This window comes from Phalacrocorax aristotelis, chromosome 2 (genome assembly GCF_949628215.1).
Source record: "Phalacrocorax aristotelis chromosome 2, bGulAri2.1, whole genome shotgun sequence".
Classification (NCBI taxonomy): domain Eukaryota; kingdom Metazoa; phylum Chordata; class Aves; order Suliformes; family Phalacrocoracidae; genus Phalacrocorax; species Phalacrocorax aristotelis.
In genome coordinates, this window is record NC_134277.1 from 28,837,137 (window position 1) to 28,859,660 (window position 22,524).

The 22,524-nt window shown below is 41.2% G+C and overlaps 1 protein-coding gene across 1 annotated transcript in view; it reads right to left on the reverse strand.

Moving 5' to 3' along the window:
• The window catches only part of COL28A1 (collagen type XXVIII alpha 1 chain), a 79,554-nt gene that overhangs the window by 51,427 nt on the left and 5,603 nt on the right, over positions 1 to 22,524 (reverse strand). Inside the window, exons 6-11 of the mRNA XM_075082901.1 lie at positions 21,971 to 22,024; positions 21,408 to 21,449; positions 20,663 to 20,689; positions 19,478 to 19,522; positions 10,870 to 10,914; positions 8,727 to 8,780 (exon numbers count right to left, since the gene is read on the reverse strand). Of these exons, the coding sequence (XP_074939002.1) occupies positions 8,727 to 8,780; positions 10,870 to 10,914; positions 19,478 to 19,522; positions 20,663 to 20,689; positions 21,408 to 21,449; positions 21,971 to 22,024 (267 nt within the window). The remainder of the gene's footprint in view (positions 1 to 8,726; positions 8,781 to 10,869; positions 10,915 to 19,477; positions 19,523 to 20,662; positions 20,690 to 21,407; positions 21,450 to 21,970; positions 22,025 to 22,524) is intronic.

Sequence of the window (22,524 nt, forward strand, 5' to 3'; positions counted from 1 at the left end):
TTGTATTTTTCCTGATTTTATTGCTCTTGAAGGGCAAAGCTGTCTTCTAATAGGAACATAACCACATAATATATGTGGTAATAAACAAATTCAACAAAAGTAAATGCAGTAGCCAGTTAGGATGCTATTTTATTGTATTAACCAATGCAGTTAAGGACATGTAGTATCCTAAATATGAAAATTACAGAAAACGGGTTACCAGGAATGTTGGAAGAGAGATGGCATTCTCACTGGATAATGTTTCTGGACACTACTGCTTATGATAGAATATATTGTATTTATAGAGCAAGCAAATATTTTGTTTCTGCTAACAGAGTATACTGACTCTATGTCTTGTGTCCCCTTTTGAAAGCCTATGGCTTCCTATAATAACATCAATGTGAGCTTTGTGAATTAAACCAAGCAGAAGTGACCACAACTAACTGAATCCCCAAACCCCCTATTAATCAGTTATCCAGCCAATACCTGGTCATCTATGCAGGAATAAGGGATGTTACTGGAGCAGAACCAAGAGTGGCATGGCTTTTCTCTTTGCTGACCTTACATTTCTGGTACTTTTTGTCTTTCTCTAAGTGAGACAGTGTTTTCTGGGTTCTTGGAAACGGTTACATCAGCCAGCAAAATTGTATTGTGGGCCACCCTCGCATCCTTAGTGAGACACGGAACGCAAAACCTGAGTTCCTTGCTCCTATAAGCTGCAGTTTGACAAGAGTTGAGTGTCTCTACCTTAGACCTAGGGTTAAATATTGATGTTCTGCAAATTAAATTAAGTTGCGTGCGATAACTTAAAAGAAACACACAATTTTTTCCTATGTGGTTTTTGTAATTTTCTTCATGTTTTATAGCTGAATGAAGCATATGGTATTCTTTGATTCAAGTTTTTATTTTACATTACAATGCAGATAATATGTGGTGGCTGATGAAGCTAAAGAATGCCTTCTAGTGAAGCAAACGCCTAAGAAAATATAAAGCCCAGCTGTGAATGGTATTTTTCCTTTGTATTTTAAGTTAGAGAAAGAAAGTAACGTAGAATTTGGCTTTAACAATATAATTTTTCTTTTGTAAATTTAACATCTTTCTGTTGAAACACTGCCAATAGGCAATAGAAAGTCAGTAAAAGAGAAAACAAACAGAACAATCCTGGTCCTTTGCTCAGGACGTGCTTGGGGAACAGGACCAAGATGACTGCTTCAGAAGACAGCAGATAGATAGTGAAAATAGCCAGTCCCTAACACCTAACTGTGCCTGAGTGCAACGTCCGTTACTTACCAATGTTTTTCTCTTAAAGTTATTACGTTTTATACTGTATTGTAGGTTAACTGTTAACATGCAAGCTCAGCATTTGGTTAAATGGAAATATATTTAGTCAGGTAAGTTAATAATAATCTAAGTTAATATGTATTTTTCCTTTTATAGAAGCAGAGTTCAAATTTGTCATTCTAAATGCCTCAGCCTCTTTATGGAGAAGGTTTGTATATATGGCAATAAAATCAGATGTTTCTGAGATGTTATAACTTTGCAGAAATGCAAATAGAGAAAACTTTTTTTAAAGTTTGCTTAATAGCAAGAACTGATTTTTGTTAATGCCACACTGAGCTGCAATACGTGCAGGATATAGGTTGTTCGACATATTCATATATGACTTGAAAGGAAGGTGAAAGCTGGGTGCTAGATTGGGGCAGACAAGGGGGTTCCCAGAGCCAGGGTGGCCTGAAGAAGAGCAGAGCAGCCTGCAGGGTCCCAGCAGTTCTCACAAGCCACGCTGACGTACTTGAATGCCAGGAACGCCCGCAGGATATTTAAACAGCTCAAGTGAGCACGAGCGACCAGGGCATAGCACATCATCCAGGGCATGGCATGGAAGTTTGTGCAGGAAGGGCGCTGCACCCTGCTCATAGGCCCGCAGCCCAGGGAAGTGCGCTAGCTCTCTGCCAAAGTGGTGGGCACTCGCCTCAGAGCTAAAACCAGTGTTGCTGTGGAGAAAGCCCCAGAGATGTCTGATGCATCCACCCAGAGGGATGTGGTAAGGAAGGAGGCTTCAGTACAGGTAGTAGGTTGCAGTGAGTGCCCAGAACGTTCTCCTGGTGAAACGGTAAGTACTTGTCAGGTGGCTGAGCTGCAGAAAACAGTTAAAAGGCTGTGCAGTATAAGGGTAGCCGAGGCGGACATAGACAGGTGGTTTCAGAACCACATTCCTATGCAGACACCACTGAGAATGAGGCACCTTGGACCCCGGTGAGCCACAAAAGCAGGGCTCTGCTTCAGTCTCGACCCTCCACCATCACTACCAACAACAGATATGAAGTTTTAACATCTGTAGACACTCACAAACAAGATCTGCAAGGTGCAGCTGTACCAGCAGCACAAAGTGGATACCGTAAGAAGGAGAGACAAGTGCTCGTAGTGGGTGACTCTCTGTTAAAAGGCACTGAGGCGCCCATCTGCCGACCTGACAGGGAGTCACGAGAGGTTCGCTCCCTTCTGGGAGCTATGATCCAAGACATCGCTGAGAGGGTGCCACAACTTCTCAAGAGTACAGATTACTATGTACTGTTACTCCTCCATGGGGGCACAAAGGGTGCTATAAGCCAGAGCCTGGGCACAACCAAGGAAGACTATAAAGCCCTGGGGGTGCAAGTGAAAAAATATTGGTGCCCAAGTCATTGTCTCCTTCATTTTACCAGTTGGAGAAAAATGGGCAGCTGATAACAGACCAGTCAGGGAAATCAACTCTTGGCTATGTGGCTGGTACTGTAGTGAGGGTTTTGGCTTTTATGACAATAGGGCTTTCCCCAGCAACCATAGCCTGTTAGGGAAGGATGGAATCCACCTCTATAGAAGGGGCAAGGGAATCTTTGGCAGCAGGCTGGCCAGCTTGGTGAGGCAGGCTTTAAACTGAAGGACTCAGGGAGGCGGCGTCCAAAGTGGCAGTGCTGATGCCATCACATCCAATGGGGGAATAAGCCAGCCCAGCCAGAGCAGCAATAAAGGTGCCTTAGCTGCCTCATAACATAGATGACAATCAGAAGACCAACCGCCTCAAGGGTGTGCATGGCTCTAGTGGGTCCTCGTGCACCCCTCCAGGGAAACCTGCATGCTCAGTTACCTCTCTGAAATGCCTGTACACCAATGCATGCAGCATGGGGAACAAACAGGAGGAACTAGTGGCCTGGTCACAGGATCACGATCTCATTGCAATTACAGAGACATAGAGACATAGTGGGATAGTTCGCATGGCTGGAACACTGTCATGGGTGGCTACATACTTTCTAGGAAAGAAAGGCCAGCAAGGCGAGGTGGGGGAGTTGCTCTTTATGTGAGGGAGCAACTGGAATGCATCGAGCTCTGCCTAGGGGTGGAGGAAGAATGAGTCAAGAGCTTATGTGTAAAAATTAAGGGGCAGGCAAATATGGGTGACACTGTTGTGGGTGTTTGCTACAGGCCACCTGATCAGGAAGAAGTCATCTGTAGAGGCAGCCTTCTGCAGACAGCTGGAATTAGCCTCACAATCAGAGGCCCTGGTTCTCACAAGGGACTTCAACCACACTGATATTTGCTGGAAATACAACATGGAAAGGTGGCACAATCCAGGAGGTTCCTGCAGAGCACCAAGGATAACTTTTTGACACAAGTGGTAGAGGAGCCAACAAGGTGGGATATGCTGCTGGACCTTATACTAACAAACAAAGAAGGTCTGGTTGAGGATGTGAGGCTTGGGGTAGCCTTGGCTGCAGCGACCATGAGATGGTGGAGTTCAGGATCCTATGTGGTAGAAGCACGGCGACAAGTAGGATTACAACCATAGACTTCAGGAGAGCCAACTTTGGCCTCTTCAAGGACCTACTTGGAGGAATCCCATAGGTAGGGCTCTAAAAGGTAGCAGTGTCCAAGATATAACTACAATATGCAAGTACCACTTCCTCCAAGCTCAAGATTGGTGCATCTCTACAAGGAAGAAGTCAGGCAGAAGAGCCAGAAGACCCACATGAATAAGCGAAGAGCTTCTAGAGAAACTGAAATAGAAGGAGGTTTACAGTATGTGGAAAAAGGGACTGACCACTTGGGAGGAATATAGGAACATTGTCAGGGTAGGCAGAGATGCAATGAAGAAGGCCAAGGTCCTCTTGGAACTAAATCTGGCAAGGGATGTCAAGGATAACAAGAAGGGCTTCTTCAAATACATCAGTAATAAAAGAAAGACTGGGAACACTGTGGGCTTGCTGCTGAACGAGGTGGGTGCCCTGGTGACGCAGGATGCAGAGAAGGCAGAGCTACTGGATGCCGCCTTTGGTTCAGTCTTTACTGCTAAGGCTGGCCCTCAGGCATCCCAGCCCCCAGAGGTGAGAGAGAAAAGCTGGAGAAAGGAAGACTTCCCCTTTGTTGAGGAGGATTGGGTTAGAGATCATTTAAGGCAAACTGGATCCTCACAGATCCATGGGCCTCGATGGGATGCACCCATGAGTGCTGAGGGAGCTGGCAGATGCTGTCGCTAAGCCACTCTCCATCATCTTTGAAAGGTCAAGAAGGACAGGAGAGGTGCCCGAGGAGGAAAGAAAATGTCACTCCAGTCTTCAAAAATGGCAAGAAGGACCACCTGGGGAACTACAGGTCAGTCAGCCTCATCTGCATCCCCAGAAAGGTGATGGAACAGTTAATCCTGGAGGTCATCGCCAGGCATGTAGAGAAAAAGAAGGTTATCAGAAGTGGTCAACATGGATTCACCAAGGGGAGATCATACTTGACCAACCTGATAGCTTTCTATGATGGCATGACTGGCTGGGTAGATGGAGGGAGAGCAATGGATGTTGTTTATCTCAACTTCAACAAGGCTTTTGACACTGTCTCCCATAATATCCTCATAGGTAAGCTTAGGAAGTGTGGGTTAGATGAGAGGACAGTGAGGTGGATTGAGAACTGGCTGAATGGCAGAGCTTAGACGGTCGTGATCAACGAGGCAGAGTCTGGTTGGAGGCCTGTAACTAGCGGTGTTCCCCAGGGGTCTGTGCTGGGTCCGGTCCTGGTCAACTTACTCATCAATGACATGGACAAAGAGCCAGAGTGTAACCTCATCAAGTTTGCTGATGATACCAAGCTGGGAGGAGTGGCTGATACACCAGAAGGCTGTGCTGCCATCCAACGAGACCTGGACAGGCTGGAGAGCTGGGCTGAGGGGAACCTCATGAAATTCAACAAAAGCAAGTGCAAGGTTCTGCACCTGGGGAGGAACAACCCCATGCACCAGTACAGGTTGCGGGCTGACCTGCTGGAAAGCAGCTCTGCTGAGAAGGACCTGGGAGTGCTGGTGGACAGCAGGTTGACCGTGAGCCAGCACTGTGCCCTTGTGGCCAAGAAGGCAAAAGATATCCTGGCCTGCATTAAAAGCAGTGTGGCCAGCAGGACAAGGAGGGGTTATCCTCCCCCTCTATTCTACCTTAGTGAGGCCACATCTGGAGTAGTGTGTCCAGTTCTGGGCTCCCCAGTTCAAGAAAGACAGGGAACTACTACTGGAGAGAGTCCAGCAGAGAGCTACAGAGATGTTCAGGGGACTGCAGCATCTCCCTTATGAGGAAAGGCTGAGAGACCTGGGTTTGTTCAGCCTGGACAAGAGAAGACTGAGGGGGTGTGTCTTATCAATGCTTATGAACATCTGAAGGGCAGGTTTCAAGAGGATGGGACTGGACTCTTTTCAGTGGTGCCACAATGATAGAACAAGGGCCAATGGGCACAAGTTGGAAGACAGGAAGTTCCACCTGAATATGAGGAAAAACTTCTTTACTGTGAGGGTAACAGAGCAGTGGTACAGGCTGCCCAGAGATGGTGGAGTCTCCTTCTATGAAAATATTCAAAACCCACCTGGACACGGTCCTGTGCCCCCTGCTCTGGGTGTCCCTGCTCAAGCAGGGGAGTTAGACGAGATGATTTCCAGAGGTCCCTTCCAACCTCCACCATTCTGTGATTTTGTGAAACTTTGCTTGTATGTTAAAGAGTTTATTAAAGATAAGGACTGATTGCAGAGTGCATCAGAAAGACTTTAAGAGGTTAAGGATGTGATTCAGCTCCATATGATCACTCCTAAACATAGGTGTCTACATGGAAACACGTTAGCTGAGTTCTTGTTGTAGTCAGTGGAAAGCTGGTCAATGCAGGCAGTGGGACTTAGAGAGATCCGACTCATTACTGGCAACATGATAAATCAATATCATGAAAAGGATGGAAGTAGAGTAGTATGCAGCCAGTGAAACTTCACACTGATGAATTAGCCAGCAGCTTAAGAATAAGAAAATGCATATGAATAACTAAAGTAAGGTATGAAAAGTTCTTTAAAGTAATTTCTTAGACAATGTTTCAGGACTCCATGCTACCTTGCTTCAGACAAGTCAAAATAAATTAGCTGAAGTTGCAATGCCACCAGCCCTCTCCTGCTGGTGGCAGCCAGAGCCAGTGGCATCCGGACAGCACACAGCAGACACTGTCTCCGGCTTTGTCCGCTGCCTGGCACTGCAAAGCAAGAACACAGGTATGGCACTGCGTGGCAGAGGTATGGGATGGACTAAGCTGACCAGATATATGAGTGAACTATAGACTTCACAAATGAGACCCAAAACATCTGTAGGCTGAGCTTGATGCAGAGTTTATATTTCAAGGAACTGAATCCCCTCTCTCACACCTCAACATGGCCCACTAACAATTAATAAAAGTGTTTAACAGTGGTGTTCTGCATTATGTCACAGTGGTACTAATGCCATGCAACTTCTCTGCTAAACAGGGGTGAAGTCACTAGTTCAGCTCAAAAAGCAGAACGTATTAGCATGGAAAAGCCATGGGTATTAGGAACTGCACTAAGAATAGTCATTTATTTATCAAAAGGCATTTATAAATAACTGCCACTTTTCAGAGATATTGTATTATGTGTCATGAAGACTAATTTTAAAAGAGCAATTGAATAATCCTCTCTAAGGACAAAAGATATTGGAAAGACTGTTATGCGTCTGAACCAAAAAAGGCCTTGACCTTTACTAGCTGAATGGGTGTTTATTAAGCTGTAAACAACCACTGATTTTCTGTACTGATCATTAAAAAAAATCTTTCACTCATCTCAAATGCCAAAAGTTAGCTTTGGTGCTAGGTACGGAGAAGAGAGAACCTCTAAGCATACATATGTTTCTGCTATACTCTTTAAGTATAATTACCTAAGCATATTAATTAAACTTGCCTGGTAATATTTTTGATAGATGTCTGAGCCTGGCAAAAACCTTGGCTATAGACTTTAAACAGCATGTTGCAGGGTTGGAAGCTGAAAAAAGAGGTAACTTCCTTTTTATTCATACTGAAAATCTGCAGCTAAAATATAACAAGAGACCATAAATATTATATCCAGGTAGACAATTTCTAGAGAGCTGTATGTATTTTACAGACATGAAAGTGCTAAGAGACTGACAGGAGGACAAACAACATTCAGCAAGTATGGTTTAGTGTATAATAAAAGCATCTGGTAGTACTATCTTGGACTCATCAGTGTGAAATGATGGTTTTAAAAAAATTACTGTCATTTGCTGTGCTGAAGTTAGAGAGGCATGACTTCTCCACATGTATGAATAGCTTCTTTCAGACCCATCATCCTCTTTCTTTCCTGACTTCTGAAATATTCTGTAGCAGCTTTCCTAATCAAGCATTTTGTTGAGAAGATGAAGAAATAAGAAGTATGAAAAAGCATTTGTCAGGAAAAAGAAAATTGTGATGGATGCCAGTATTCTAAACTTTTTACCACAAACATCTCCCATATCCAAATTTACTTCTGTGAATCTTCAAATGAAATTGTTGCCCAAGAAACAAAACATGAGTGTTTAAATATTGCATCTTGGGCAAATCACTTTGTGTGAATTTAGTTGCCTTGTATGACTTAGATATGGCATTGCATTAATCAGGCTGTCAGTCCTGTGGTAGAAAGTCTTTGTCATTAGACCCTACATTTTCAAACTGATACATGAAAGGTCTTTCTGTACTGAACAATGATGTTAACAGCTGTCCCAAAGGCAAGATAACTGTATTCACATAAAGCAATTTCCCAAAGGTTTGCAAAGCAGAAGACTGCCTAAATTAATCAGATACTTTATCCAACTGATTTTGCTTGACAAGCTGTAGTCATTAACTCTAAATAATATATTTTAAATATAACTAAGACATTAATCATCATAAAATCTTGCACCTCTACCAATTTCAAAGTTGCCTTGAGTTTTCATGCTATATAAGCAATTAAAAATTATTTCAAAAACTCAGTCTAAAGATTTTATAACCACTCTTTAGAATTCCTAAAATCTTTAAGCACAAGGCATTTCAGTCAAAGATAGTCTAGGAAAAACTTCTCAAGTGATGGCAGAATCCAAGAAACATGTGCAGGTGATTTAAATTCCAACCTAAGTGCTGTGGCTCTAGGCAGGTCCTTGGTAGCACCCTATTGTGGCCCTACAAAAAGCTCTCCCAAGCTCTGATGGTTGGACTTGGAGACCCAGCGGGAGAACCAGCTCTATGCGCCAATGATACAAAGCCTTCATAACATGATGACACTATGGTGCACCAAGCAGGTGATGTACGTTATTGTACAAAGGACACCACTAAAAAGAAACTACTGAGGAAAAAGGATAGTAGAATACAAAGATTCTACACAGAGTTTCTGCATCCTCCCTCTCTATATAAATAACATCTACACATACACGACTACATCTTACCTTGCTTCCTTGAATGCCTTTTGGGCCTGGCTCTCCTGGAGGTCCACTGATACCCTGCACAAAAGTCAAAGTGTAGAATGAGTTGCCTTTGAAGATGCATGTAATTCTTTTGAATTTCTTTTGAATTTAGCCTGAACAGGGTACAATAAAACAGCACAATGCTAAGCTCTAAAGCACAAGACTTTTCTGTGTCATATTCTGTCAAGTGCCCAACACATTGAATATTTTTGATATTCAATAACCAGTGCTGGCATAAAGGATATCTTACTACTCCATGTGAGTTGCATCTGTTTTATCTGAAGCTTTCTGTTCCTTTTTTCTCCTGCTCCTGTCTATGCCATATTTTCATATTCTCTCTTCTGCCCAAGCAAATCAATTAAGCTGTCACGTCCTATTTAGCTCCATTTGTAAGAAATCACGTCTACATCTCTCTCTGATGATGAGCTGAGGTTAATCTTAATTCCCTCACATTACTACAACCATTGTGTCCCATCACACAAGGAAATAATTAATGGCTTTTGGAAGAGACGGAGCAGATAAGCTACTCTGTCTGGAGTGATGACATTTGAGGAGGTCTCTTCACCAACACTTGTGGCTCATAAAATAGCTGGAAAAAAAGTAGGTCTGATAATTATGAAGAGCAATAAGATCACAGGATGAATAGATTACACCGAAGTCTGGCGTTAAAGCTTTAACTCTTACTGAAACCCTCCAGTTCACTGACTTGTGAGTTAGTGAACATCCCACTGGCTTCTGCTGGGCTGCCCAGTTGGGTCAGATCGGTCAATGTTGTTCTAACTCCTACTAACAGAGGTGATAAAATGAAGGGGAAATCTTATGAAGTTTTTTAAGTGACTGGAGAAAAACAAATCATGAGCTATCAAAAGAATAATATCACGAAATTACAGTTTATTTTAGTAATAATGCTGGGTCAAACATTGCTAATTTTATGCTTATAAAAAGACACAAACTGGCCCAAATCTAAATGTATTGGTTTCATTGTTGACACAAAAATGTGCTCAGAGAGTGTTTATTCCCTTTATTAAATATGATAAACTACAGGAAACACATGACTATCCACAAAGAAACAAAAATAATCCCTTTCAGCTACCATCATTAATAGCTATAGTAAATCCTCCAAAATATTGCATTTTGGCTCACAAACAGATGTGAGAATTTTGGCATATCTGTGGGTTTGTATCTCCCATGAATGTCCAGTCAGAAAAAAAGTATTTATTATTCTCTCCTTTCCTTTTGCAGCTTTTGCACAAAGCATACAGAAATGCAGTCACAAACCTAATTAAGTTATACAACCACAAATCAAATATTGGGGGAAAAACAGTGAATGAAACTGATACAGTTAGTGTTCCAAATTATGCTCAAGTCATAACTTTACAAACTAGGGAGTAATTGTCTCATAAGAGTAGAGTGATGTTCCAAGTGTTGTATTGTGCACAAACACACAGTTATATGGCCTTACTCCTTGGTTTATGCATTTTAATTGAGCACTATTTACTAAAAGGAATCTTGCAGTTTTGTTTGTTTTAAAAGAAGCAAACTCTACTTTATTCTCTTATTATCTGTGTCATATACAGAAACAAAATATTTCTTTAAAATCTCTTAGTACTTGAAAAGCATTTCCAAAAGAGACTCTGAAAAATCTCATTTTTATAAGCTATTCTTCCTGAGGAAATATTATGATTATGAAGTGAGATGGACAAATGTCCCAGCAGTAAAATGGCAAAGTGGTTGAGGCAGGTGTGCTAAGAAAAATACATAATATAATCTGTTAATATAAATATGTATGTTCAGATAAATAATTCTCAAGCTCATTGCATGCTCTTTTCCTTTTAGTCATTAAGCGGGTTGTACTTCCCATGATAATTACTCTTAGAGGAGAGCTCTGCAGTTGGAGAGCCCAAGTGGGCCACACACCTCTAAGTAGCTTTAAGCAGCAGCAGCAGCTGCCAAGATGTTTTCTTTGAAAATTATTTCCAAAAGACAAAGATTTGCCAGACTCCACTGTCTTCATGCCTCATGCACCAAACGTGCTACTCTCCACAGAGTTGACAGGTTGTAGGTAGAAGAAACTTACAGAATATAATGTGTTTCCTTTTTATTTGGTAGCATTTAGTTCCCTTACCTGAGGTCCCCGAGGTCCCCTAGGGCCAGAAGGACCTTCCAAACCCTGAGGAAAAATAAGATTCAATTATCAGATTAATAGGAAATTGCAAAGATCTGCTTTGAAGTATTGAAAACCACAGCGCACATGTAATGACTCATATCTCTCTTCAAGGGAGTTTATTCTCTCTCCAGAGTACTGCTGTTCTCATTCCGTGTTCAGTAATTGCCTGTTACATTCCATCCTCAATATTTGGTTAAAATACTTCTCATACATAACAAACATTGTGGATGGCTACTTAACATCTTAGCTATTTGATTAGTAGTTGTTATTTGGTACAGCTCTTTAAATTCAATTTCTAGAAGTATATTAGATATAGACTTCTTAAAACAATGCTGCAGTGCTTATTCCAGAATAACTTCAGGTAACTTCATCTCACTAACTCAAACTGCTGATCAGTACCATGGCAGAATCACACTAATAGTTCACAAAACCCATTAAAAAGTACAACCAAAGAAAGTAAAATGCCATAATTTTTTATTCCATTAGCTGACATTCCTCATTTAATGAGTGCTTACCAGTTACTGCCACTGTAGATTGTTCAGAAATCTTTCTGCTGCACTGTTTTTCCTTCGGTCATCAGAATGCATATTCTATGGGATTTAACTTCCAGTTGACTCAATACTCAGCTATAATTTATTTCTAAAGCAAAAATAGCTTTCAGCAAAGAATTTACTGGGCTTTTCTTTCTTTCTTCTCTTTTAATTAGAAACATCTCCACACACTGCTGCATTTTTCAAGCATGTGTCACATTTTGAACTTCTAATAGCATTGACAAATATAGCAGTGATACCTACGTATCCACACTCATAGAATCATAGAATTATAGTATCGCTTAGGTTGGAACAGATCTTTAAGATCATCAAGTCCAACTGTTAACCTAGCACTACCAAGTCTACCAATAAACTGTGCCCCTAAGTACCACATCTACATCTCTTTTAAATACCTCCAGGGATGGCGACTCTACCACCTCTCCGGGCAGCCTGTTCCAATGCCTGACCACTCTGTCAGTAAAGAAGTTTTTCCTAATATCCAATCTAAATCTCTCCTGATGCAGCTTGAAGCCATTTCCTCTCATTCTCTCACTAGTGACCTGGGAGAAGAGACTGACTACAACCTCCTTGCAGTAGTTGTGGAGAGTGATGAGGTCTCCCATCAGCTTTAAATCAATTCCACTGTCAGCAGTATTTCTCAAACAGAAAATAAAACAAAAAAAAAAAACACCCCACGCATCCTTTTGCTTGAAGCAGAAAACCAAACAAAGCTAACAGAAGTACCTCCTAAGCTCACACCTCAAGTTCTTATGCTGTTAAAACCACTGGTCCACAAGTAAGAAAATGGCATTTGTTGTATTTTGTGTCTGTGAACGTTGGGAAGGTGGTGAGGAATCCACATACTAAAAGGCTAACGTGATTAGTGAGGCTGTTTCCTTCTCTGGGTGTTCACCACTTAGAAACAAAACTTGTGCTTGTAGGTCTCCGGTCTGCATAACTGATGTGGAGGAAGGAGCTCGCCAGCTACTTCTTGCAGCACTTCAGTACCTTTGCTGAACCCAATATTAAGTTTAAACTAAATAACAAAGAACGACTAACAAAACAGAACGGGGACACAGAAACAAAAAGTAGAGCTGAATACAGAATGGCATGAGTAAAGGAAAAGCTGCAGACAGGCAGTGCTGGGACATTTGTGATATTTGCTCTCGTAAGAATTTTATCAGCTGTGGTACCTCAAAAGTAAACGTAAATCTCTCCAGCAACGGGAAATGCAACCACTAAATTTCTTTAATTACATGTTAAAAACAGAACAAAGCCCCTGTCCAACAAAGAAACAGAGAGCTGAATGGAAACACTCATGCTCTTGAAGATAAGAACACAGTTTAAGCACTTGCAGAATCGGGCTGGAGTTTTACTACTTGTAGATAAGGTGAGGTTTCAGTTAACAAAAGTTGAGAACAACCAGTTTCCGCACAAGTTGCATTTCAGAGTAAAAATTAAATTTGAAGTTTCTGGACCTGGGCGCACGGTCACACAGACTAGAGGAAAAAAAAAAAAAACATGAGTCGTGGTTTTTTTTTTCCAAAGCTGTCAGCACAAAATCACAGAAAATACAGCCACCATTCAGAGATAGTACCACGTACCTGCAGTAATTTCTCCTATAGAGCACAGCACTTTTCCCTTCCAGATGGGATTAATTTTATTTCTATCGGAGACTTGAAATTGAATTCACTGCCTAAAGATAAAAATCTCCCTTGGTAGGAATATGCAATTCCCTTCTCCTCGTGTTTCCCCCTCACCAAAAAGCGAACACAATTTTTTCTTTCTCCAATCTCAATCGCTGAGAGTTAAGAATAATGCTTTTGGCACCGCTTCAGTCATTAGCAAGTAATAAACTGTGAACTATAGCTATTCTGGGAGGCTGCAAAAAATATTTTGCCTTTCTGTGAGTCTCTGAGAACATACGTGGGACTGGACAAAGATGACTTACGGAGTTGCACAAAGGGGTTAATTTATTCCTCCTGCAGTTTGTCAGTCTCCTTTGACAAGAAGTACGGGTGACCTTTGAGCCAAACCAATACGTTAAATCCAATCAAATTTGTCTATACAATGAAGATTCTAGCGTATTTAGCATCACTTTTCAGCCCTTTCAGACATGTTCACAAGTGACAGGAGGAGAAAGGCAATTTAATATTAAAAACACCAAAGATGCAAACTAAGATAAAGAGAGGATGCCCAGGAACAGAGCAAAGCAGAATTGCAGTGGCACTGCCGGTAATTATGTAAATGATGAGGTCAGAACAAGATACAAAACTGACCTTAAAGAAAGAACCAGAATAACTTCATGCCTAGTAGTTTAAGCTATACAATATGTGGAAGGAGAAAACAGAAAGCATCAGAGCAATTCGCTCTTGCATATTAGCGTGTGCTGAGATTCACCAATAAAGTAGCAATTACAAAAAGGAGCAAGGCATTTACAGCCCTTTACAGCCCTGCTTACGACATGAAAACAACCAGTTTAAGAGTCAAGATCATGCACGTCAAAAAGATTTCTCTGTGACACCAAAATAACAGTTTAAAAGCTTTTGGCCTAGTGTAAGCTACTATGTGAAAACAACAACAACAACAAAAGACATATAATTCCTTTTATCTGGCATTAACATTAGCTGTATTCCTTTACTTTGTGCTTCTGCAAAACAGAAGGAAGGAAAGTGTCATGAGAAAGACAAATACAAAAAAGGGATACACATACAACAAAACACTAACAAGACTTTGTTACTTACATAAAATGTGAATATTTACTTCTGAAGTTCTCATTAAATTTAAGGGAAGCAGAAATACTAAGAGGTAGGCAACCCAAATTATCATAGTATAAAACCACTCAAAGATGCTGAATCATTAAAAAAATCAACCACAATCAAGTCAGGCGATAAAAGCACAGGTGACACAGGCAAAACCAGGAGTGAAGTAGCAGTACTCAAACCGATCTCAACATTCAAAGCCCTGAAGAAGATAGAAAATGCTAAAATAGAAAGCTGGGTGTTTATTAGATACAACACTCAATATTGTATTAACTGAGTAATTTGAGTAATTGAGTTAAACTGCTAAGCAGGATACAGACACATATTTGTAAGAACTTCTACAATGTGTTTTTCTAACAGCTCACCCTTCAAAGGTGGCAGACAAATAGCCTTACAAGAGCCATGTTGCAGCAGCCTGCTGCATTGTGCTTCACCTGTTACATATAGAATCATTAAGGTTGGAAAAGACCTCTAGGATCATCAAGTCCAACCATCAACCCAACACTACCACGTCTCCTAAACCATGCCCTGAAGTGCCACGTCTACACATCTTCTAAATACCTCCAGGGATGGTGAATCTACCACCTCTCTGGGCAGCCTGTTCCAATGCCTGACCACTCTGTCAGTAAAGAAGTTTTTCCTAATATCCAATCTAAAACTCCCCTGATGCAGCTTGAGGCCATTTCCTCTCGTTCTGTCGCTAGTGACCTGGGAGAAGAGTCCAATCCCCACCTCACTACAACCTCCTTTCAGGTAGTTGTAGAGAGCAATAAGGTCTCCCCTCAGCCTCCTCTTCTCCAGACTAAACCACCCCAGTTCTCTCAACCTCTCCTCATAAGACACATCCTCCAGACCCTTCACCAGCTTCGTTGACCTTCTCTGGACACACTCCAGCAACTCAATGTCCTTCTTGTACTGAGGGGCCCAAAACCGAACACAGTATTCAAGGTGCAGCCTCACCAGTGCCCAGTACAGGGGCACGATCACTTCCCTACTCAAGCTGGCCACGCTATTCCTGATACAAGCCAGGATGCTGTTGGCCTTCTTGGCCACCTGGGCACACTGATGGCTCACGTTCAGCCGGCTGTCAACCAGCACCCCCAGGTCCTTTTCCTCCAGGCAGCTCTCCAGCCACTCTTCCCTGAGCCTTTAGCAGTGCATGGGGGTTGATGTGACCCAACTGCAGGACCCAGCACTTGCCTTTGTTAAACCTCATACAACTGGCCTCGGCCCATCGATCCAGCCTGTCCAGATCCCTCTGCAGAGCCTTCCTGCCCTCCGGCAGATCAACACTCCTGCCCAACTTGGTGTCATCTGCAAAGTTACTAAGGATGCAATCGATCACCTCATCCAGATCACTGACGAAGACATTAAACAGAACTGGCCCAAACACTGAGACCTGGGGAACACCACCTGTGACCTGTCATCAACCGGATTTAACTCCATTCATCAAAACTCTCTGGGCTTGGCCATGCAGCCAGTTTTTTACCCAGCAAAGAGTACGTCCATCCAAGCCATAAGCTGCTAGTTTCTCCAGGAGAATGCGGTGGGAAACAGTGTCAAAGGCTTTACTAAAGTCTAGGTAAACAATACCCACAGCCTTCCCCTCATTCACTCAGTGGGTCAGCTCGTCATAGAAGGAGATCAGGTTAGTCAAGCAGGACCTGCCTTTCATAAACCCTTGCTGACTGGGGCAGATCGCCTGGTTGTCCTGTATGTGCTGCATGATGGCACTCAGGATGATCTGCTCCATAACCTTCCCCAGCGCTTAGGTCAGACTGACACGCTTATAGTTCCCCAGATCCTCCTTCTTGTAGACGGGCATCACATTTGCTAACCTCCAGTCAACTGGGACCTTCCTGGTTAGGCATGACTGCTGATAAATGATGGAAAGTGGCTTGCTGAGCACTTCCACCAGCTTCCTCAGTATACTTGGGTGGATCCCATCCAGCCCCATAGACTTGTGTGTGTCTAAGTGGTGTAGCAGGTGACTAACCATTTGCCTTTCGATTATGGGGCCTTCATTCTGCTCCCCATCCCTGTCTTCCAGCTCAGCGGGCTGGGTACCCAGAGAACAACTAGTCTTACTATTAAAGACTGAGGCAAAGAAGGCCTTTTCCTCATCCTATGTCACTGGTTCCCCCTGCATTCAATAAAGGATGGAGATTCTCCTTAGCCCTCCTTTTGTTGCTAATGTATTTACAGAAATATTTTTTTATTGTCTTTTATGGCAGTAGCCAGATTAAGTTCTAGCTAGCCTTTGGCCCTTCTAATTTTCTCCCTGCATAACCTCACGACACCCTTGTAGTCCTCCTGATCTGCCAGCCCCTTCTTCCAAATGCCATAAAATCTCCTTTTATCCTTAATTTCCAGCCAAAGACCTCCATTCAGCTAGGCCAGACTTATTCCCTGCTGACTCATCTTTCAGCACATGGGGATGGCCTGCTCTTGTGCCTTTCAGATTTCCTCCTTGAAGAATGCCCAGCCTTTCTGAACTCCTTGGTCCTTCAGGACTGCCTTCAAGGGAACTCTGTCAATCAGTCTCCTAAACAGGCCAAAGTCTGCCCTCCAGAATTCCAAGGTAGCAGATCTGCTGACCCTCCTCCTTACTTCTCCAAGTATCAAAAACTCTGTCATTTTGTGACCACTATGCCCAAGATGGCCTCCAACCATCACATCGCCCACAAGTCCTTCTCTGTTCGCAAACAACAGGTCCAGCGGGGCACCCACTCCTGGATCACTCACCAGTTTTGTCAGGAAGTTATCTTCCAAACACCCCAGGAACCTCCTAGACTGCTTCCTCTCTGCTGTGCTGTATTTCTAGCAGACATCTGGTAAGTTGATGTTTCCTATGAGAACAAGGGCTAGTGATTGCGAGACTTCTCCCAGCTGCTTACAGAATATTTCATCTGCCTCTTCATCCTGCTTGGGTGGTCTATAACAGACTCCTGCCATGATATCTGCCTTGATTGCCCTCCCCCTGCCTCTTACCCATAAACGCTCAACCCTATCGTCACCATCATTAAGCTCTAGATAATCAAAACACTCCCTAACATACAGGGCTACCCCACCCCTTCTCCTTCCTTGCCTATCCCTTATGAAGGGTTTAAAGCCATGCATTGCAGTGCTCCAGTTGTGTGAGTCATGCCACCATGTTTCTGTGATGGCAACTATGTCATAGTTTTCCTGCTGCACAATGGCTCCCAGCTTCTCCCGTTTGTTGCCCATTCTGCGTGCATTAGTGTAGATACACTTCAGTTGGCCTATTGATCCTGCCACCTTTTTGGGGGAAGAACCCTAATTCCTACGTGACTATTCTTAGGCACTTCCATGGTTTCTAATGCAACAATAACCCTTGCATCTTTGCTGCTGCATGGATCTCCATCCCCTGCCTCCACTGAGACGGCAGACCAAAGGACCTCACTAGCACACTACCCCTCAAACATTGGTGTGTCACCTTCAGGCTTATCTCCAGCAAGCCACTCCATTCATTTACTGTCTTCCCCTACAGATTCAGACTCAGAATTTTTTAACAATTCTCTGCTCCCTGGCATTTGCTCCCAGGCCAAGCATCAGCCACCACAGGCAGCAGATAACCCCACTGAGTTCTAGCCCATTTACAAAACTACACAAGCAATGGATGGCAGAAACAACAATATGCTGATGGGATGATAGCTACTTCTGGTAGAATACACACATATGATTGGAGTCAGTTTTGATTTCAAAGCCGAACACACACTTTCTGAATTTCAAGCCTGATTAGCTTTTGAGGAAACTCAGATTCACAGCATCAAAACTGCTGCTGAAGTCAGCCTGATTAGCGAGACTGGAAAGCAGCAGGGGAAAAATGGAACACTTTCAAATCAGACAACATTACTGCCAATTATGCTTCAATACTCATCCCTGCAGTTAAAGATCCACCTTAGAATACTGAATCTACATTTGCCCATGCCATGTATGTTCAGTTTCTGATGATTTTGTCCAGCCTAGACTACTTTAATTAAAAAAAATTTTTTTTGTTCTATCTTCTGCATTTGTAAATGTGAAGCTGGGAATTCTGGAAGTGACTGTGATTTTCATTTGTTCACTACATTCTTGAAGTCCATAATCCATTATAATCTCTGATCCTTTGCAGATGTCAAACTTATTTTTTTCATCACTGTCCACAACAGAAATGAAACAAGCAAATTTCCAGCAGCCCTGGCATATGTTTTCTACATCCAGATTCCTTGGCTGCTTTGATAATGTTCTTTGCCAGCTTCTGAACAGCTTCCCTTTATCCTAGTAGACATTTCACATAACCTCATGCTATTTCTCATGTATTGCCTGGACAAAGAAGTTATGATCTTTCTTTATTCCTCTGAGAGATGCAGCTCTTTCTCCTTTTTCATTGATATTTCAGCCTTCTCTGACTCTCTGTCATTTTGAACACCAGTATCTCACAAGATATACTCAGTCTTTAGATTTTTATTATAGTATAATGCCCTTTTCTCTTTGTGACAAATACTGCTGATTTAGAATATTTCCTAATTTGTACCAGAAATTCATCATTAAATAACAGGTTCCAGGAACTACGTACTTTTCAAGTTGGTCTTTGATAAAGATAAGAATAATATGGATGTTAAAACTGAAGAAGTGTGCTTTAATAGAATGATCAATTGCAATCCAGTTGGTAGCACTTAACAACTCTATAAATCAGTGGTTTGTAGTACTCATACAAACCTGCTTACATGAACTCAAGATACATGATTATCACATTCAGGAGCAGATTATCCTTCCATCTGTCAGAGGGTAAAAACCAGGTAAAATCTACATGAACTTTTATCACTTCTGCACTTCAGGTTAAAAGAAGAGGAGGACTAGATAGAAGTGTATATCAGCACATATGGGCTGGTAGACCTGAAAGTCATCCAGGTTGTGTAAGAACCTGCTTGTAATATAACACTATACACTTGAATTAAAATTAACACTTTAGGGGAAAAAAAATCCTGTGAACTCTGTAACACCCTCACAGTCCTTTGTAAGCAGGACCTGCTATTGGTCAGGACAGCTTTTGTTTTAGGTATGTGACTACATTTCTTCTCTCACTGCAGGTAAACTGTGGGTTCAGTTTCTACAAATTGTATTTCTACTATGAATGCATCTCTACTACCAGGGAATTACAAGATGTTCCAAATTCACAATAATCTTTACAAGCTATGTTTATGAATATGCTACCTGATTTTCTAGTATCTTCACCAACATGAAAGAGTTAAAAATAAAAACAATACTTACTCTTTCCCCTTTTATTCCTGGGGATCCACATTCTCCTCTTTCACCCTTCATAAGAAATCAAAAGGTTAACAGCTAAGCAAGATGTTTTGATTACACTACATGCAATAAAGACTGTGCAAGCCGTTCAGTAGCACAAGAGGTTTAGTAGATTCTGAAGACCTGAGAGTAGCATCATCAGATATGGTCTGTAGAAGATATGGTCTGCTCTACACAAGACATACACTTTTTCTCTTTAAGAATGCCTACAAAATTTCCAATCTACATCATAAGAAGATAATACACTTAATATCTAATAAATTTTTCTGTGTTTTTCCACCTCACTGTGCTGCGTCCAGAGATCCTCTCTATGTTCTGATTTCATTACTGTGGTGTCTGAGATTTTCCTGAATAACAATTGTGAGATTGTACAAATGGTATGAAGAAAGAGAATTACTAATGTGTTCCACTGATGATTTAACATATTAATAGACATATGAAAAGTAGACATATGAGTCTGTTTTTCCCATTTCTATGAAATGTTTCCATAAAATTGACTGAAGCATTTTTCTAATGAATACAAAGATTCAGAGAGGCATTGCTTTTATTAACAATCCTTGTAGGGAGATAAGTGTCCAAACCAAGTCAAAAAGGGATTATCTCTATTTCTGTTCTGGCTGCGATGGTCCAGTTTGCAACATAAATTTCAGCTCTAGACTCTTGCAAGTTACTGAAGTGTAAAATATTTTTAGCTTCTTGGAGAGCCTATCTCAAGATTTTTTTTTTGATCAAGCATTAGCCTTTGCAAGTTATAATTAGCTTAGAAGTAAAATTCCTTGTGGTAAGGTTTTTAAAAGCTAATGATTGCCATATCTATTTGTGTTTGTAGCAAACAATTTCACATCCTTTCTATTTAACCTCTTATTCAACCCTCAACTTTCTTTTTCCTTGCAGCAGCTTTATTTCTGATCCTTGACATTTTTCTTTTTATATTTAGATTACATTTTCTGATTTTTTTTCTTTTTTTTTTTTTAATTCCAACAAGACATTCTGCAAGCATTTACATAAATGATGAATTTCTATCCAAGGATTGCATTAGGAGCTATCATGACAAAAAGATAAGATAGGCTCTTCTTTCCATTCTTTTACATACTCTGTCAGCAAGTGACAATTTATTTTTAGACTACTTCTATTCTATGAAAATCTTACCTTGTCTCCCTTGTAGCCAGGAGGTCCCTATTCAAAAATTGAAAAAAAAAAAGAAAAGGGGGGGGAAGATCATAAAAGAGAAAGCAAAGGCATAACATACTGCTAATTTAAGTAGGGAAAAAGGCAGTAAATAATTATGTTTCAGAAGTCTAACTATTCACAACAATAAAAGATCTCTCTGGAATCATTTAGCATACAATTCTCTGCAAATTTAGACGTGTATTTTTTCCACATAGCATTAGTTGTAAATATGCCACTCAGTTTGCCAGCCTCTAGGCAGATATACGCTACCATTCAAACGGGACCTTTAAACTGAATTGATCTTATGCATGGAGTAGTGTTAGTCTTTCTACTGTGAATCAACAGGAAATCAAGCTGAAAAAAATCAGACGTCAGACGACAGTGGAGTACTATCTAGATGGTTTTAGTGATGACATTTTCAATTCTATCTTTGGGATAAGTCTAATGCAAGTCACTACAAAACCACATTGCTTCAAAAACTCCTTTTGCCAGTAGCATCCCATCTCTATACTTAAGCACGTGGTTAGACTGTTTCTCTCGGTACGGGTGCTTCTCCAGAACTAAGTTCCAGAACTTAGTTGAGGTGCTCTAAATAATTTAATAAAGTAGATGTGTGAGAAACGGAAAACACATTTTCAGTTCAGTGGAACTAAACTGTAAATCAGGATCTGCAAGATAACCTGAAAAAAACCAAATGTGAGTTAACACTGTGGTAGTCACATACCTCTTCACCTTTTTCTCCATGATCTCCTTTTTGAGCATCACCCTATTAGAAGCAAAGGAATACAACTGAAATATATACTGCTCTCTCATTTATCACTATTACACTAAAACCAAGAACACTGTTTAAGGAGCCAAAGTTGCTTTTCCTATTTACAAATATCCACACTTCTTCCTCCCACAATGAAGGACACACAATTCCTGAACATTAACATAGAAAACTCAACTACTCTTATTAGATGACTGAAATCGTAGTCATCAAAGCAATCCACTCTGCTCAAGAGATTTGTGTACTCTTAGAAAGCTCTGTGGAGTTTAGACAGCCTTCAGCTAGATTCAGAGATGCCTGCTGTCAGAGTAAAACTGGAATGACAGGCATTGTTAACTTGGTAGCAGTTTAGTTTCAGATTTTTCTCTCTCACTTCTAAGGCAGCTAACTATCAACCTCTGATAGTAAAAGGTAATCTTTTGAATCATATTTTAATCTACTGTCCTTTGTTGCATTCACTTCTATGGTTTGAATAAAACTAGATAGAAATTTGCTTTATTTTTTTAAATTCACTTTACCTTGTTTCCTTTTGGTCCCGGCTCACCTTTTTCCCCTCTGTTACCAGCACTGCCCTGAAACAAAGCAGGAAAATTTTATTATCACTGTGAGGATAAAAGTCTCCGGTTTCTCTAAGACTGCACCTTGGGGGCAGGCCAAAAATCATTCTGGAGTAAGCTTAGGTAAAAACCCACACTGATTTAGGTATGGCACATGTAAGACTACTTTCACTCAGCTAAAAGAAATCTGGTATTATAAGTTACCTGTGATTTTTTTTTATTAATCAATATTCAATGATAAATACATTTTCTACGGAGCAATTGAAAATCTAACCAGGAAGGTGTCACAAAAACCATACACAGTTCCTCCTCCCCATATTTCAGAGTTACCCACCACTATCTGATCTCTGCTTAAACCCCACCTATGCACAGAACAGCTTAGTGGCAATATTCAGCAGCCCCAAAATAAAAACTGACTACACCATTATTCCTGTCTGTCTGGAGGTTCATGAAGGTGGAGACTAGACAGCTTGGTGTGTATGTGTATATATATAAAAATACATATATAATAGGTT